The sequence below is a fragment of the Triturus cristatus genome, chromosome 1_2 (assembly GCF_964204655.1).
Source record: "Triturus cristatus chromosome 1_2, aTriCri1.1, whole genome shotgun sequence".
NCBI classification, from domain to species: domain Eukaryota; kingdom Metazoa; phylum Chordata; class Amphibia; order Caudata; family Salamandridae; genus Triturus; species Triturus cristatus.
The window spans coordinates 986,494,818-986,513,226 of NC_140580.1; the positions used below are offsets into that span (position 1 = coordinate 986,494,818).

General features: G+C 40.6%; 1 protein-coding gene across 1 annotated transcript in view; it reads left to right on the top strand.

Annotated features, from left to right (window-relative positions):
* The window catches only part of CCDC183 (coiled-coil domain containing 183), a 357,131-nt gene that overhangs the window by 85,770 nt on the left and 252,952 nt on the right, over positions 1-18,409 (top strand). Inside the window, exons 3-4 of the mRNA XM_085615709.1 lie at positions 13,034-13,111; positions 17,527-17,694. Coding sequence (XP_085471835.1) covers positions 13,034-13,111; positions 17,527-17,694 — 246 coding nt within the window. The remainder of the gene's footprint in view (positions 1-13,033; positions 13,112-17,526; positions 17,695-18,409) is intronic.

Consider the following 18,409-nt stretch of genomic DNA (forward strand, 5'->3'; position numbering starts at 1 on the left):
TCTGAGGTGAGGAGGGATGGCCGTTTTGAATGGTCTGTGCTGCAGGATGTTTTTGGTAAGAGTGAGTGGACGCCCTCCTCCGGGAGTGGGACTGCTGTGGGATTCAATTTAAAAGGTGAGGAATCCACAGGCAGATGTATCCATCAGAAGAACAAGTTACTTACCTTCGGTAACGCTTTTCTGGTGAATACAGTATCTGCCTGTGGAATACTCAATGACCCACCAACCTCCCTGTTGTCCACCTACATATACCGAAAAAGTTTTCACTGTTTGACATTGTTGTTTTCGTATGTCATATGTTTGCCATACTGTTTGTTGTCAGGAAATGTTTTGGTTTTTAGCTTTTCCTCTTTACCTTTACACTGTGTGTATTGATGTATATATTGTATACTGTGTATACTTGCATTGTGTTGTCGGTCTGCCCGTTTGCATCAAGGGCATGTAAAAAATGGGTGGAACTGACATCAGCACGCCGACCAGGTCTTCTTATGGCTCTGATGATGTTATATGGAGTCGTGCGCGGAGCCGTGCCATTGTGACGTCCTCGTCGACATAGGAGAGCTAGTAAAAAGTTTCAATGGAATGCTGGCGCAAGGGTAATTCAAAAGGTCAGGAATCCACAGGCAGATACTGTATCCACTCCACCAGAAAAAGAGTTACCGAAGGTAAGTAACTTTTTCTTCTCTGTTCAGAAAAGTTATAATCCATTGTGCCTTTCCTGGATTATTTAACCTTCAGATGTTCCAGGAGAGCATAAGTACTGGGTAGGAGTGAGGGGCTTGACGTTTTTTAGCCATGTTCTCTAGTAAATGTCTCCTTGTTGTGTGTTACCCACTGTTGAACTACTATTACCAAGCCTTATAGTAATAAAAAACCTGTAGAGCATTTATGGTTATTCTGTTGTCTATTCAGCCACTTCATATATATCCTAACTTTAACCACACTGAGCTCCCAAACTTTCAGTGAATTGGACATTCCCAGATGTCTGAAACAAATCCAACAAAGTCATCAGAATGCTGTATAAGCACCGCCATTTCTGTAGTAACAATTAGTGTGTGCCACACTGGGGGCTACCAGTGACAGCCAACCACCATTCTGGTAATCTCTAACGGAAGGCCAGGTCAAACAATATATTGTAAATTGAAATATGCTAATACCCCCACAGTTATAGTATGGAACACAGAGGTCAAATTAAATTGTCCAAATGAGGTGTGCTTGAGGTCAGACCATAATTCTGTGTAAATTGATGATATAGCATAGTAATGGGATAGAAAGAGCCTTTTACGAAGGACAACATACGCAGGACTAATCACCTGCTATTTTCTCATCTCAGTCGTCCTGTTTTTAAATCTCACCCTACTTTTACATTTGGTGTTAGAAGCCTATAGCCTGTGCAGGACAAACATCACGGAGTGCAGTACAACCCCAGGCTAGGGGAGGTAGAGTGAAGATTCATTCGTAGCTCAGATAACATCATTAAAGTTTGTAGCACACAGTGGTGAACTCCCATTGTCCTTAAGAACAGTAATCCTCTACAAACCTTGACAATAGGAGCAGCTGTGGATAAACAAAGATCCTTGAGTAGACCAATAAAGAGAATAATAAGAACATAATGTTTTCAAATATCACTTTTCCAGTGATAATAACTGTATACATTCTCTAAAGGGCAAAGAAGCCCAAAAGGTGTGTCGCTCAATGTTAGTAAGAACAAAGGATGATTCCATATGAAGCTAAAGTGCCAGCCATCACATTCTTGAGAAATGTCATTGCCTACTTTCAACAGGTGTGCGATGCCTCCATGGTTAACTTTGAGCCTGGCTGCCTACAACATGGTGTTTTCTATCCAGCAACTGCTGAACACTCCTCTTCACATATGTGAAGGCTCTCCCTGCATACTGCACTGCTATGCTAGAATTGGGAAAGCTAGAGAAGGATGCATCCTCATAGTGCAGCACCCTTTTCTCTCTCCCTATATTGAAAATTATATCTCAGTCCCTATGGTTTAATAAGTGAGTATTTCTATTGGTGGGAAGCAGGACTATGACAGGACGGTACACCTGTTCGACCAAAAACATCGATGAATGTTATCATCTATTAAACAGTTTTATTAAAAACTCTGCAGTGAGCATTTCCATGTGGTATCTAATTGATTCTGGTATCCCGGTAATTCGTATGTTAGTTTGGCTAGATTGTACTTCCAGATCTTCATTTGTGTGCAGATCACCTGTAGTACTTTCTCTGCCTTAAGACGCTCCTCCTCTTATATATTGGTGTAATTCTCTATGTCAAAAGGTGCATCTTTCACCCACATCAATATGACCAACCAGCGTATCCAGTCCTTCTTAAAAGTGATCTATTCAATTTAAAAGCCTATCAATTTTGCCATGAATCGTTCGTAGATATTTCGTTTTTACATATCTACCAATTGTAAGGTCTTGACATTCATGTCACCATCAGCAATATCACAATTTTTTGAAACATTAGCATGCTGCTCCATGTTCCAGTCTACTGACCTGGTAGCTTTCCTTCAATCAAAAGACAGTTTGGTTGCCACTTATCATCATTCCCCATTATGATAACCACAGTTGGATGGTTGGTTTTGAACAGTTGCACTGAGTCCAATTAATTGGATGCATTTTATGCATAGTTAGTGCAACCTCAGAGTGTCTAAAATGAGTATTTATAATCTTATGTCCGAAATAGCATTGGATAATCTGTCACTATTGCGCTGCATCCAGCAATAAATGTAGTTCTAAGTAAAAAATGAAGAAGTCCCAGAGTAATATGGCAGACGTCATCCCATAGCAGCCTGAGAAGCTCCTATGCAAAAAAGTTTCATCTGTCAAGTGTGCATATGCTTCATACTGTGAAAGGATATTGACTGCAATATCTGTTCATATCTGTTTTAGACAACTCACCTCCCAGCAGTCTTTTTTTCCAATAAAGCCTTGTAGGGCACTGCCCAGAAGCAAGGAGTTTGATTTCAGTCTGTGAGAGTCCATTGCAGGGGCTGCTGACATCACCACAGCCACTTCCTTTCAGCCATCAGAGCTACTTTCTGGAGTAAGCACCTCAGCAGCTTCCAGGCTCATAGCGTCTGCTTTGCCTCATCTCCATTAATCTTGGCTATTTAAGCAATCCAAGTGCCAGCCCAAGATTCGGCACTTTTACTTCCCTGTCCCATATCAGCAACGACCCAGCCCCAGTGCAGATGTGGGCCATCTGGCCAGAGGCCGGGCATTGTCGATCTCTTCCCTCTCACCACATTATCCCCACAGGGAACATTCTATCATAGGCTGCAGCATTTTGCTCACCTCGCCTTCCTTGGGGTCTTTCTGGAAAATTCTCCACAATTCCGCAGGTACCATACAATAACCCAGATATTTTGTACTGTGGCTAATCAACTTTCAGCAACATTGCAACTCAGATCTTTGATATCTTCCGTGATCTGGTGAGAGACATGCCTGCAGATAGGCTGCCACTAATCCAGGTTAAATACAGCCAATACAGGCCACTTGGAGCCACTGGGCTACTTTTTGAATATTAAGAGGCATCCAAAGGTGTAGCGTTCGCTGTTGTTCAAAGTCCAGTTTATTGACGTCTGTCTCAGCAGATTTTGAAGAATGCTGTTTCGGAATTCTCCAACAGAGCCCTCCTACATTGAGGCCATCTTGGTCGCTTGCTCTCTGGCTTTGGGAAGTCTACTTTTTGATAAGAGGTTTTGCGACTGTATGCAGGCTGGATCACTTGCAAGGTGGCACAGGCTGTACCGGTAAACTAGCAGGCTCTGAGCTTCTCAGCTGAAGGTGGTGAGGCAGGTGTTCTTCCATCACATTCAGAGGCAGATCATCACCAGACAGCTATCAGCTATCTGGAACTGTGGCATGAAGCAGGCCTCCAGGTTTACACAAGAGTAGTCCACCTTCCAACCTATAATGTTGCAAAGCAAAGGCTCACTGGTTGCAGGGCTTCATATGTTCTTCTTCCTTGTGAGGTGACAGCCCATCGCAGGGCTAATATGTCCAATGAAGTGCAAGTCCTCCTTAGATCTCTCTTCTCTCACGTAGAGTATTCTGCCCAATTCTAATGATGACAGTGGACTACTTGGTATATGTAACCAATCAGAGATGGTGATTTTGTCCCTCTTAGTTATCCATAATTCTCCTAATTAAGGACTACACTGAATCAGGCCTCTCCCAACCAGAAACTCCGGTTATTACTGAGCCTGCTCAGGAAGCATTCATGGCATGTTATTGGATCTCATCCTCCGTGGTAGAGACTGTCCCTCTCCAGATGCTTTGGCTGACCTGCGGGCCCTAAGGCGTGAAAGAGGAGAGATCTGGTGTGAAATCGCCTCTGCCCTCTGAGCTTAGAAGGCACTGTAAGTAAGCTGGATAGCATTCATTAGTTGGCTGTCAGAGGGCAGGTTTCCAAAGACCAGGCAACGTGAACCAGTATCTTTGTGGAGAGGATCAGTCAGACTAAGTTTTAAGAGAGGTTTGTACCCTAATGATCACCCTTTGGCCACCTGCAAGTGTCCCATCTTCAAGGGTGAGTCTTGCGCTATACAAATACACATACCGTAACATCCTTACACCCAGTGGCATAATGCCAAAATAATAGGGCCCACCCTGCATATTGTGAAGAGGGTGCCCTGAGTCTCCCATATCTCACAGATATTCAATTCACTGTGGGCTGAATGGAGGACCTTATGGGGCCCCTGAAGGGTTGTGCCCCCCTCTACTCTGCAGGGGCTGCGGGGGCTTATGTTACGCTCCTGCTTACATCAAGCAAAACTCTAGCACTGTTAGAAAACTTAACAAGACATGAGTGCTGCTACAAAGGTAGGCAAGAAGTAGGTAGGAATTTAGGTAAGTTCATCGATGCAGGAAACATTGCATCGCTCTACCAAGTATTCATGTCTTTCTTAAGAGAATTATTGGTTCCAGGTTATCTGGACAGGAAAGCTGCTTTGGTTTCTCACAGATCAACAGATATTATGAAACCTTTACTTTGAGGGCATGCATGTTGGCTGCGTGAGGAGGAGGCTTTCTTGCTAGATTGCTCAAGATTGATCAGCAATTGTGGGTCAAGCTGCCTTACCTTCTTTGTTGTCCACGAAGAGAGATAAATAGGAGGGTACAGAGCAAACGAGGCACTGTGTGCAGTGGCACATACTTTGGAGACATGAAAGGATTGTGTGAGAGAGACAAGAATTTCTCATTACGTGTTGGGGCATCCTTTGGAATTGATGAGCTCTACAAATTAATAACAGAACGTTCACTTGGAAGAGTAGGATGCCTGTAGGCGCGTTGAAAGTGGAGCAGATTTGATTAGATAATGCCACTGTGTATTTTGTGCACATAAAGTATCTTTGCTGTTTGGACGACAACCAACTATTAAGGTAAAGGGAGTTTGTGAAATGACTGATGAGGCCCCATCTCTATACAAGCTGGTGTCTTTTTAGACATTCTTTTAATATTTTGTAATGGTTTTTCTGTGCCAGTCTCATGAAACCACTTCAGTGTCCCAGTGCATTAATACATATCAGTGATAACAAGAATCAAACAAATAGTTTGTTGCCTGGCTATACTGTGCATATGTTGAATTTGAAACATGATTGGAGGGGGTGGGGGGGGGGTGATTGAGAGAGATGCAAACCTCTGCGGAACAGGAGCTGGAGTAGTGTCTTGATGTGAATATTTAACACAAGGAACATGGCAGCATCACTAATGAAATAATGAATCTCAACATAAGATAAACTCAACTGAGAGTGTTTTTGTCTGTGTCGGTGCTGGTAAAACGGTGGGTTTTTGAGTTCAAAATGTTTTATTAGATTTTCCATAAGAATGAACAAATACAGACAATACAGAAAAAATTTATCACAAGCGAAAATACCTATATAAAATAAAACATTTCTAAAAGCAATTCTAAATACAATAGTTAAAGATGTATATATAATCAATTAGAAGGAGGGAAGATAAACTAAAAAGAAGGGCAGGGAGGGAGCCATGAAGAGTTGCAATGTCAACTTATTAGAAAAAGGAGCTACATTCATCATATAAGGCTTTAAATAGAATGACTGTAAAACGGTGAATCAAGTATAAATATACAATTATAAAGATAAGTATACATCTATGGGTAACCAAAACGAGTGAAACAAATTAGAATTGTGATTGATCCCTTTCAGGGATAATTGAGCACCTCTTCTTGTAAAAATGACCCATGACCACCAAGCATGAACCGATAAAGACGAAATATCCTTCCAGCAAAATGTAATGGACTTTAAAGCAGCTGATATTAGGAAGTTAAACAGTTTACCTTCTAATTCAGTTAAGTTATGCGTAAGATCAACAGCTTTACATATTAATATTTTGTAAGAAATAACATCATGAATATGAAATATTTGTTGAATAATATCCCAAACATCAGACCAAAATTTAAAAATTAATGGACATTCAAAAAGCATATGTCGTAGTGATCCAGGGAGTAATTTACAATGCCAACAAATGTCGTCTTGCATCAGCTTAGCACGAAATAAACGCACTGGGGTCCATAAACAATTAAATAAAATATAAGAATTGGTTTGGTAAAGTGAAACAGGCAGCCATCCTGAAATACTATTAAGCCAAACAGTCATCCATGTATCGTTGGACAAAGAAAGGGAAAGCTCATCATTCCAAAATGTTGAAATAATATTTAAATTGTTTCCTATAGAATTAGATAATTTTTTATATAAAATAGAGACAGTATGTGATGACGTAGAGATAGTTCGAATATATAGTGCTAAATCTGCTTTAACATTAAATGGAATACCATGAGGGAAGGAGTCTAAAATTGAATTACATAACGATTCATATTTAATAAAATCAGATTGAGGTAAACTAAATTTCATTTGTAAAGCTTCAAAAGAAATAAAAACATTGTCAAAATAGATATCTTTAAGATAAAAGATACCAGCTTTAATCCAAGCATTCCAAAAAGTAACATTTCTATTCAATTTAATCACATTACTATGCCACAATGACATATCTTCAGTATGAGTCATAGGGATCAAAAAGATTGAATCCAGGTCATTAAAAATGAGTTTAGTGGATTTAATAATAACCGATTTATGCACATATATTGACCTATTGGACATTGTTAGCAAGGTGGTCAATGGAAAAGGATCCACAAGAGACTGCTCTATATGAAACCATGTAGGTTGGTTCTTTAAAGAGGAAGGAGGAAACCATATGGAACTTTGTTTCAGTATAAATGCTTTGTGATATAGAAAAAAGTCAGGCAAGCCAAATCCAGCATTGCATTTAGGTACTTTTAATTTTTTATAACCAATACGAGTTGATTTATTATTCCAGAGAAATTTGGAGAGAAGTCTATCAATGTTTTTATAGAATTGTAAAGGAAATTGAATAGGAATCATAGCAAGTGTATAAAATTTTTTAGGAGCAATAGTCATTTTAATGGAGTCCATTCTACCCCACCAAGAGAGGTGAAGTGAAGACCATTTAGACGTTTTATCTTTGATATAATTCAGAATAAAATTACTATTTAATGTTAATGTTGCTTTTACGGAGGACGCAAATAGAATCCCAAGATATTTTAATTTATCTTTTTGCCACACAATATCAGCCATGGGCAACATATCAGGAGTACAAAAAATGTTTAAAGGGAAGAATTCAGTTTTATTAATATTAAGTTTATAACCAGAAACCATGGAATATTTTGTAATAATTTCTAATAGGGCAGGCATTGAGGATAGAGGTTCACTAATAAATAACAGCACATCATCAGCATAGGCTAAAGTTTTGATATTAATCTCCTTAATCTGAATACTTTTGATATTAACACAATTTCTTATATGAGTAAGGAAAGGTTCAATTCCAATGAGAAATAAAAGTGGAGAGAGGGGACAACCTTGTCTTGTGCCTCTAAAAAGAGAAAACTGACTAGATACTTGACCATTAATAAATAAACGAGCAGTAGGGGCATAATACAGAGCAGAAATCATGCGTATAAACGAAGCACCAAAATTAAATGATAATAAGGTTTGAAATAAAAATTGCCAATGGATTTTGTCGAAAGCTTTCTCAGCATCTAAAGCCAAAATTCCTGCGGGGGAACTTAAAGTGGAACTCTGTTCAATAATGTGTAATAAGGTTCTTGTGTTATTTGTAGAATATCTATTCTTCATAAAACCAGATTGATCAAGATGTATAATAGAATCCAATATAGGGGACAGTCTAGAAGCAAGTATTTTAGCATACAATTTACAATCTTGATTAATTAAGGAAATATGGCGATAATTTGAACAAGAGTGGGGTCTTTATCTGGTTTAGGAAGTACAATAATTAAAGCATCAGTAAAGGAACCTGAGATCGTTCCTGAAGAACCAAAAAAAGTAAAAAGTTGAAATAAATAAGGCAAAAGTTGGGACTGGAACTCTTTATACAACTCAGCTGGGATACCATCTGGGCCAGGGGATTTTTTTTTTTTTATGGATTTAATAGCAGCTAAAATTTCCTCAGTAGTAATGGGTAAATCTAGCCCAAGCCTGTCCGAGTGTGAGATTTTGGGCAAATCACATGTATCTAAAAAAGAGTCCAGTATGGAAGGATCATGAGGATCAGGCTTATTATATAAAGTAGAGTAAAAATCCAAAAATTCCTTAACAATATCATTATGAGATATTGCAATGTTACCATTAGGGCCATGAATTGAGGTAATTTGCGTTCTATCTTTTTTTATACGTAAATAATTAGCTAAAAGTTTCCCAGATCTGTTGGCATTAAAACGGAACTTAGCCTTAGAATTAGAAATTTGGATGCCAGCTCTAGTACTAAGGATTGAGTTAAATTCATATCGAAGCTTTTGTAGCTTGACTTTAAATTGAGGATCATTTGATGAAATAAAAAGCCTTTCAAATTTCGCAATTTGTTTTTCCAAACACCTGATACGTGCGTTGAATGTTTTATTTTCATAGGCCATAATTGAAATAGTTACACCCCTAATGTAAGCTTTAAAGGCGTCCCATCTATTGACCATGGAAGTGGAACCTTCAGGATTGAGTAAAAAATAGTCCTGAATAGCATTTAAGATTTTAGGCTTATTATGTTCATTAAGAACAATTCCAGTATTCATACGCCATCTAGTTTGGTTTGCAAAAGTTGAAGTTAAATTCAGAACAAAAGAAATCAAGGCATGATCTGAGATATCAATATTACCAATCTTAGGAGTCTTAACAGATTGGACTAATTGTGTGGAGACTAAAAAATAATCAATTCTAGAATGCGAATTATGTGGATTAGAGAAAAATGTAAAACATTTTTCTGTGGGGAAGTGCAAACGCCAAATGTCAACTAACTTGGTGGTATGAATAAATGACTTAAAAGCATGAAAAACCTTAGGAGGGCGAAATTTAGTACTAGATATTCTATCCAATAATGGGTCAGCAATAACATTAAAGTCACCTCCAACAATTAAAGGCACTTTACCCAACTTTAGAACCTCGGTGGTAATATTAGACCAAAAAAGAGGGTCATCCGCAGTAGGACCATAAACATTGAGCAAAAATATGACTGAATCATGAATTTTAATTTTAGCTATAATATATCTTCCATCTGCATCCGAAATTTTGCTTAAGACTTGGCAATGCAATTTTTTCGCAACAAAAATAGCCACCCCATTTTTTTTACCAATTGCAGGTGATGAAACAATAGTATCTACCCATTTCTTTTTCATATAATTTAAGATGTTGTCATCTATATGAGTCTCTTGAAGAAAACAAATATCTGCCTTACAACTACCTAAATAATCTAAGATTTTTGTACGCTTAACTGGATGACGTAAACCTTTAACATTTAGTGAAACAACTTTAATATTGTGGATATTAGCCATAATGAAGAGAGAAAGAAAAAAAATCAAGAAGAGGAGAAAAAGAAAAGAAGGAGAACAATAATGAGAGAAAATAGTAGCTCCAGAACAAGTAAAAGGAGGTGAAAAAATTTTAAAAAGGAGAAAACGACAAACAGGGTACAAAAATATCAAAGATGAGACGCACATACGCTCAACAAGCATGACCTAACCGTTGGAGCCCAATGTAGTAATGGCTCATTAACCTGTCAGAAAAAAAAAAGGAAATTAGCTATAATCAGGTATTAGAGTCATGAGTATCCATGGATTGCTGTGAACGTTGATCCAAAAACTGACGCAAGTCCTCAGGACGTTGAAAAGATTTTGACAGATTGTCTTTCCAGATACGCATTGTTGAAGGGTCAAAAAGACCATATTTGAACCCAAGACTTCGCAGTTGAGGCCGAAGAGTAGAAAATTCCTTGCGGATTGAGACTGTTTCCTTGGCAAAGTCTTGATGAATAAAAATTTTATTCCCATTGACCATTAAGGAAGGAATCTCTCGTGCTGCCTTTCGAATCAAAACCAAATGATGATGTCTGAGGACTTTGAAAATCATTTGACGAGGTTTGGTATGTTGAGGATTGCGATGTGAAGGGATTCTATGGGCCTTGTCAATCTCAAATTTTTCTGGAAATTTAATTTGTAGAAGCCCAGGAATCAAATTTTCCAAATACAACCTACAGTTGCCACTCTCCACATCCTCTGGTAAATTAAAAATGCGTAAATTGTATTGTCTGTTACGATTTTCCATCTCTAGGAGTCGGGTAGACAAAGGAGATATTTTAGCTACAAGAGGAGTGAAAGTCTCAAGCTTAGCCTTATTATCGTGTATTTTAATTGCATTATCAGATATTTTCATTGACATACTCGCCATTTCCTTTCGAACATTTTTAATCTCTGAGGCAATAGAATCTGTGTTAACACGAAGCGCTTGAATTTCCTCCAAAATTAAGGATAATGAAGGTTCTGTTGACTCTACCGCCTTTGATTTAATTGGCGGAGGTGAAACCTGTTGCTTTCTTTTAGGATGAATATTTTTATTATCCATGTTGATTTGGTAGCAAAAGTAGGATAATAATAATAAAAATAAAATAAAATATCAAAATTGCAAAAATAACAGCAACAACGCAAAAAAAAATGAAGGAAAAGAATACTGCAGCAGTAAGAATATCCTTATTAAAGCTGGTGCAGCAGCTATAACAGGCTATGGGAGTGGCTAGGCCCAAGCCAGGCCCTTTCCTGAATGCTTGCTCCGCCCCCTGACAGACAAAGCTGGGAATACCTGAAGGGAGAGCTGGAGGCAGAGGCTGGACACTGGAAAACGCCTCAAACAGCGTCCAAATTCAAAGAAAATCTCAGCAATCGACAGGTAAGATGCTCAGCATTCAAGCGACCTCATTTGCGGTATAAAACTGACAGGAATCGTCGTTTTTAACGAAAAACGGGCGAAAAAACGCCGGAGCTCACTACACGGCGGCCATCTTGTTTCGCGCGCTCGCGCGTCTCCAAAAACGGTGGGTTTAGCATTGTATAAGTCTATGTTTTGGTTGGTGTCCATCCACACACGTTATTGTATATGTTGCGGAACTGCCAAAGCTTGCTTACATTTTGGGTGACGTCCTGGATTGCATCAAGCTAGTTGTCGGTGGTCAGTTTACTAAGAATCAATTTCTGGCCTTTTTTCATCTGGTTGTCTATCAAAAGAGAGGGGTTTTCTGGCTTTGAGGATGAGTATAAAGCAGAATCATATTATGGGAATGTTCACTGCCAACCTTTTGGTTGAGGATGAAATCCCAGATTTTACTTAACTTTTAAAGAATGGAAAAGTCTTCTCTCCGAGATTACAGCTCCCTCAAAGTGTGAAGGAATGTAGTTTTCCTTCAATTAACCCTATGCACGAGCAGTGTTTTCTGTGTGCCTTGTAGCCTGTCTGCGAAATCATTTATGCTTTTTTGACTGCGTTGTGTGGTTCCGTACAAAATGTCTCCAGTATGTGCAACACGGTGTATTATGTGTATCATACATTATGGGGCCATGTATGAGCTTAATCAATGTAATCAATGACTTGCATCCACTTTGAGAGGCATGCTTTTAGTTTGCGAGGATGGTTGCTTTGTTTTACCTTTGTGTATGAAATGTATTGTGGCATAAAAAACAATTATTTTATAATAAAAAAAATTATAATAAAAGAAAGTTATGCATGAATGTTTTTTCCATATAATGCACATTTCTCTTTAAATGTTCAAACTTACATTCATACTTTGTTACCTGGTTAGCAAAACGGCTACTCTTCCCTACCATTAAGTTGCAAAAAAGTACCTTACATTAGTGTGTAAACAATCTGAAAGAACACACTGCTGTATATGAAGCCGCCTATCTTATTTTGGGTGTTTACTTCTTAGGACTATTTCCATTCAAATAAACCCTGTCACCACAGGTTGTAGCTAGGCCCATGCTTTAAAAAATATATATATTTTGTATGTATTTATATTTATTTGTAATAATCTCCTGTACTTCCCACATTTTGCATTATGTCAAATGTGCAAAACATTTTGCCATTTCTCATAAAACAAAATTTTGCATGATTCTTACCAGCTGGAGACTCGCTAAAATATTTTTTTTTTACTCGAACCAGATATTTTCTACACAAATCAGTCTTCTGCCTGTATCCCGATTACTTTTTCTGCGTGAAGTATGTCTTCGCATGGAAAATCCATTCAAGATACTATCAAAAAAAACCTTTTTATGCAGCTTGTGAAATTTAGCTGAATTGACCGCAAACTATGGGTAATTTAGGAAGGTGGGAAAGGATTTTAACACAATCTATGCACAGCTCTTACTCCCTCTAATCTCAGCACTTTTTAAGCTGATAATTATTTAATAGCAAACTTTAAAACAGGGAAGAAGGCAACTAACTCATTGAAGAGTAATCCCAGTTGCTACCTGAATTAACTAAATGCATTGTTTTACTCTGCAAAAATAAATACTGCTTCTTCTTGAATTGCTAGTTATCATGTTTTGAATCATCCCATAAAGCTTCAGAGTGGACAGGCACCCCTCTGCTCTGAGGAGGAGAGGACAAGCAGTGAACTGAGATCTTTCCTGTTTCTTCCCATAGTATGACAAGAAAACCATCGACCAGGCTTTCAAAGGACAGAAAAAAAGAAGACTTGCTTTCAGCAGAGCAACTGTGGAGGTAAGGAACCGCTGTGAGAGCTCAGGGCCCAGAGGCTACCAGCTTCAACTGAAGCCAAAAAGATGTAAAGCTTTGGATGCCCAGAGTAAGGCTAGAAGTATGGCACCACCTTAGTTAATGGGAGGAGACTGCTTCAGCAGTGATGAAAGTGCACAACCTAGGAGCGGTGTACATCCTAGGAGCGGTGCACACCCTAGGACCAGTGTACACCCTAGGAGCGGTGCACACCCTAGCAGCGGTGTACACACTAGGAGCAGTGCATACCCCTAGGAGCGGTGCTCACCCCTAGGAACGGTACACACCCTAGTAGTGGTGCACACCTTAGGGGCGGTGCACACCATAGAAGCAGTGCACACACTAGTAGTGGTTCATAACCTAGGAGCGGTGCATACCCTAGCAGCGGTGTACACGCTAGGAGCAGTGCATACCCCTAGGAGCGGTGCTCACCCCTAGGAACGGTACACACCCTGGGAGTGGTGCACACCGTAGGAGCGGTGCACACCATAGAAGCAGTGCACACACTAGGAGTGGTGCATAACCTACGAGCGGTGCATACCCTAGGAGCAGTGCACAACATAGGAGCAGTGCACAATGAAGGAGCGGTGCACACCATAGAAGCGGTGCACAATCTAGGAGTGGTGCATAACCTAGGAGTGGTGTACATCCTAGGAACGGTACACACCCTAGGAGTGGTGCACACCATAGAAGCAGTGCACACACTAGGAGTGGTGCATAACCTAGGAGCGGTGCATACCCTAGGAGCAGTGCACAACATAGGAGCAGTGCACAATGAAGGAGCGGTGCACACCATAGAATTGGTGCACAATCTAGGAGTGGTGCATAACCTAGGAGCAGTGCACACCCTAAGAGCAGTGCACAATGTAGGAGTGGTGTACAACCTGGGAGCAGTGCATAAACTAGGAGCAGTGCACACTCTAGGAGCAGTGCAAAACGTAGGAGCGGTGCACAGCATATGAGCAGTGCACAACGTAAGAGTGGGCACATTCTAGGAGCTGCGGACAACCTAGGAGCGATTTACTACCTAGGAAAGTGCACAACCTAGGAGTGGTGGCCAGCCAAGGTCTAAACGTGAAGGCTCCCAGAGCAGAGGCCTTCTTTGATTGCAGCTTGTGTAAAATCATTGGTCTGTACTTTGTTGGCACCTCTGGACTATATCAAAGTACACCACATCAAATGTTTATGTGTCACCTAGAAGGCACAGAGAATGTTACTACTTGCTTATTGTTTTTGTGTTTTTGTACAGTTATTTCCTTATTGCTTACAGTTTAAAAAAATATCACCTTGAGAGTGGTTAGGCACGCAACAACCATATCATTAAAAAGCTGTCAGAAGATAATATAATAGTTTAGGAATCAAAAGAATATTCAGTACATTTATTACAAGCATAACATAAAACAAAACTTCATTGTGAAGCATAGCAAAATGCTATTTGCATGTTAGTAGGTACAAGCACTACTCTCTAATGTGTGAGGTGTTTGTTACAATGTATTTAACTTTCTTTCTAAGAGAAGTTAGTAATACCCACCGAGCCAGGAAAAGAAACACTAATTTTTTGTTAAACACTTAGGGGCATATTAACAAGGGCTTTATCTCCGCCTTTTTGGCTTTAAAAGCCAAAGAAGCGGATATAAAAATGTCGCCCTATCAACAACAGGGTGCTAACATGCAAAATCGCATGTTAGCACCCTTTTTCACTACGCTTCCCTTTGCATCTCTAATGAGATGCAAAGTGGGCGTTCCAGAGCAAAATAATAGGAGAAATGTCGCTAAGCGACATTTCTCCTATTATCAAGCTTCACGCTGACCCTATTAGAGACAAAAAAAGCAGCGCTTGCACCACAGTGCAAGGGTGTCTGCGTTGTTGACAGGGTTTTTTTTTTTGCAGGAAGGGATACTTTCCTGCACAAAATCAATCCATGGAGGCGTTTTCTTCTTTCCATGTGTGCTGCAGAGTGCAACGAAATCTGAATACGAAAAATGAGGTTCCAGAGAACAGGGTATCAAAACATGACTTTGAAATAACCAATCATAAGAAAATTATAATCAAGAATTAAATAAAATAGGGGGCCCGCAGAGCAATCTTAAGAATGTAATCTATTTATATTGCAACAACAGGCAATATACAAATAAAGAACTTAAAGATCAAGTGATCACACAACGAGTTCACATTGAATAATTCTAAGGGCCTGATTACAATGTCGGAGGGACCGGAGTCCATCCGACATCATTTGGGACATGGAACCGAAAGACCTCCTGCCCTTGGTTCCAGCCCAGCAAGTAGGATGCGACCGAACACTGTTCGTTGCAATCCTGTTCTTTACAATGGGAGCATGCTTTCTGAACCGAATGCATGCTCTCATTGTAAAGAGCAGAGGTGTATTTCATCCCTGCACACCGTGGCTGTGTGCAGGGATCAACAGGGGGGCACCATAGGTGCCCCCTAGGCTGCCATTCGGAGGCCTTGTACCCATGGGGGCCCTGCTGGTGGCCCCCAAAGTCGGATTCCCACAGCCTTTCTGTGTTGGAAAGGCCGGCACAGAAAGGCTGTAGGAATCTTCCATCGCAATCCCTAGGCCGGAAAGAGCCGCCCGTGGGATCGATGGAGGATTTCCAAATGGCAGCCGGGCTCTCCGAGCCTCATCAGAGGCCATTCGGAAATCTGGTTCAGATTCCTTTCTGACTAACCCCATCAAAATGGGTCGGTCGGAAAGGAACCTGGGACATTTTGATGCGGTCGGAATGGCTCCTACCGACAGTCGGAGCCATTCAGGACCGCATCAAAATTGGCCCCTTAGTGCGTTAAAAACAGCAGCTGACAATGAGATAATAAAATTTCTAAACAAATGCATCAATCTAAAGTCAGAAGCTTCTAAGATTTGGAAGGGAGATTAATATTTTGTTATTCAAATAGGATTTGGATTGATGCATTTGTTTAGAAAGTTTATTATTTCATTGTCAGCTTCTGTTTTTAACACACTATGCATTATTCAATGTGCACTCGTCGTGTGTTCACTTGAGTACTGAGCACAGGTTTTTCTTGAAGTTCTTTATTTGTGTACTGTTTCTGTTTGTTGCAATAATAATTGATTACTTTCCTAAAATTCCTCTGTGGGCTCTATATTTTGTTTAATACTTGATTGTAAATTTCTTATTATTGGTTATTTCAAAATGAGGTTTTCATGCCCCTTTACCTGGAACCTCTGTTGTGTATTCAGGTATCCCACCAAGGGCATTACGTCAGGATGGGATACTTTTCCGGGCCATTACAGGCAGCCTGCTCTCGCTGGAAGCGATAATCCTGGGTCTGGGCTGGAGTATGCCACAGCCCGGCCCCCACACCTACCCCTGATGCACCCTGGAAAGAGCCGACAACGCTCCCTCAACCTACCCCACCATCACACTACCCTTCTTCCTCAACGCCTTCCTTCCCTTCAGCCCTCTATCTGACTTCAGCCTGCTCTGAACAATGAGAAAATATCAGCAGGTTTTTCTTTCCCAGAATTTAGGGGAAAACCAAAAGAGAAGGACCCAGTATTCCTGGTTCTGACGAGAAATTGTCCATTCCGAAGACAAAGCTGGTAGTTGCTCTTTTTAGGTCTCGCCTGGGCTGGTCTGGCGAGACTTATTGAGAGGGCTCCAAAAAGTGCTACCAGGCCAGTCTAGAGCTTACCTTCACTTTTGCAGCCGCACAGCCGCTTTGATGTTTGATCGCGATCGCGATCACTTTCACTTTTGCGGCCGCACGGCCGCTTGGCATAGCCAATAGGTCTCGCTTTTGGGACCTTGGAAGTATTCAGTTATGCAACTGTTGCATGGCTAAATACTTCTAAGGTCCCAAAGGCGAGACCTATTGGCTATGCCAATGCTTGTTTGGTCCTGGGATACTGGCAGGAACTGGGAATTCCACCCTCCCGGGAATCCCTTCACCAAAATCAGGTGAACTCATATGCAGGGTTTTACTAATATTTAATGGCAATAAGAGACTTGGTCAGCTGTTAAACAACTAATAAAACCGTTTGTTGTGGTACTTTTTCTGTTCACTGCTTTCATTTCTCTTCTGTGATGGACACCGCACACAAAGCGGTCTAGTTTATGTGTGACGCTAAAAAGATCTAAGGGTTACTTTATGCAAAATAATGCTGTAGTCGACTTGGGGTTCGTGATGATGCACGGTACTAAAAATCCCACGCAAAGATTGGAAGGTTGTGGGTCCCTGGCTGTCCCAGGTGTGATTATGGATGAGATGAGAGAGGGTCTTGATTCGGCGGCCATCTTGTCTTTCTCCGTTCTCCTCCGTTGAGTTTCGATGTGCTCTCTTTATTAGGAAATCTGACACTTCTAATCTGGCCTCTCAAATGTTCACTTGCCTTTACCCTCCTGTTGTGTTACCCCAGCAAGCCAAAGATGCCTTGGAGAAATATGTGTTCGACAGCAGGAACGTGCTCAACAAGCTGATCTATGAGGTGAAGAAAAGACAGCGAGCTCTGGTCGAGATGAACGCCTACTTGGAGACCCTGAAGCTGATGCAGCTGGCGGAGAAGCCGGATTCCGCCGAGCAGCAGGTGAGCAGCTGTAGGGCAACACTACAGAGATATTGCGGGGTTGGGCTAACTATGGGGTTGTACAGATAAAAGGCCTCCGCACCATGATCAACCCAACCTGGAAGTGATGAACGGGCTTCAATTCTTAGGCTAGGAAATGTTGTACTTTGTTCAGGTCACAGGTTATAAGTGGATGTCATTGAAAGTCAACAAGGACATTTCAACTAATTGGAAAATGTTGCTTATTCCTTTATGTGCTGTAAACTTCGAATAAGTACATAGAACAATGTTACCTTCCACCTCGTAACCGATTTGGCGTGTGGTCCTGCAATACATGCGTCTTTAGGGCCTTTGATAATCCATGTTCTCCACTAGGCATGTGGAACCAGCAGTGAAAAGACTAGACACATTCACAGCAAAACAGAGAACTGGTTTTCTCTGCAGTGCGCACAAAAAAATCTGAGTTTCTCTCTCTCTTTCTCACCAACACTTCAAGCCGTAGACGAAAAATGTAGCCCACTAGTGCAACTTGGAGGTACAAAAAGGGGTTATGTCCATCTGGACCATTCCTGAGGCTTCATGGGAAACAGTAGACATCCGCTCCTGCCACATTCAAGTTAGATGATGCTTAATCTTTTCTTGCCAGGTTTCACCCAATAGCATTTCTCTTCTGCCTCCCTTTCCCAGAGAAACATTGGGAGGAAAGGCAGACCCATATATTTATTTTGTGTGTCTT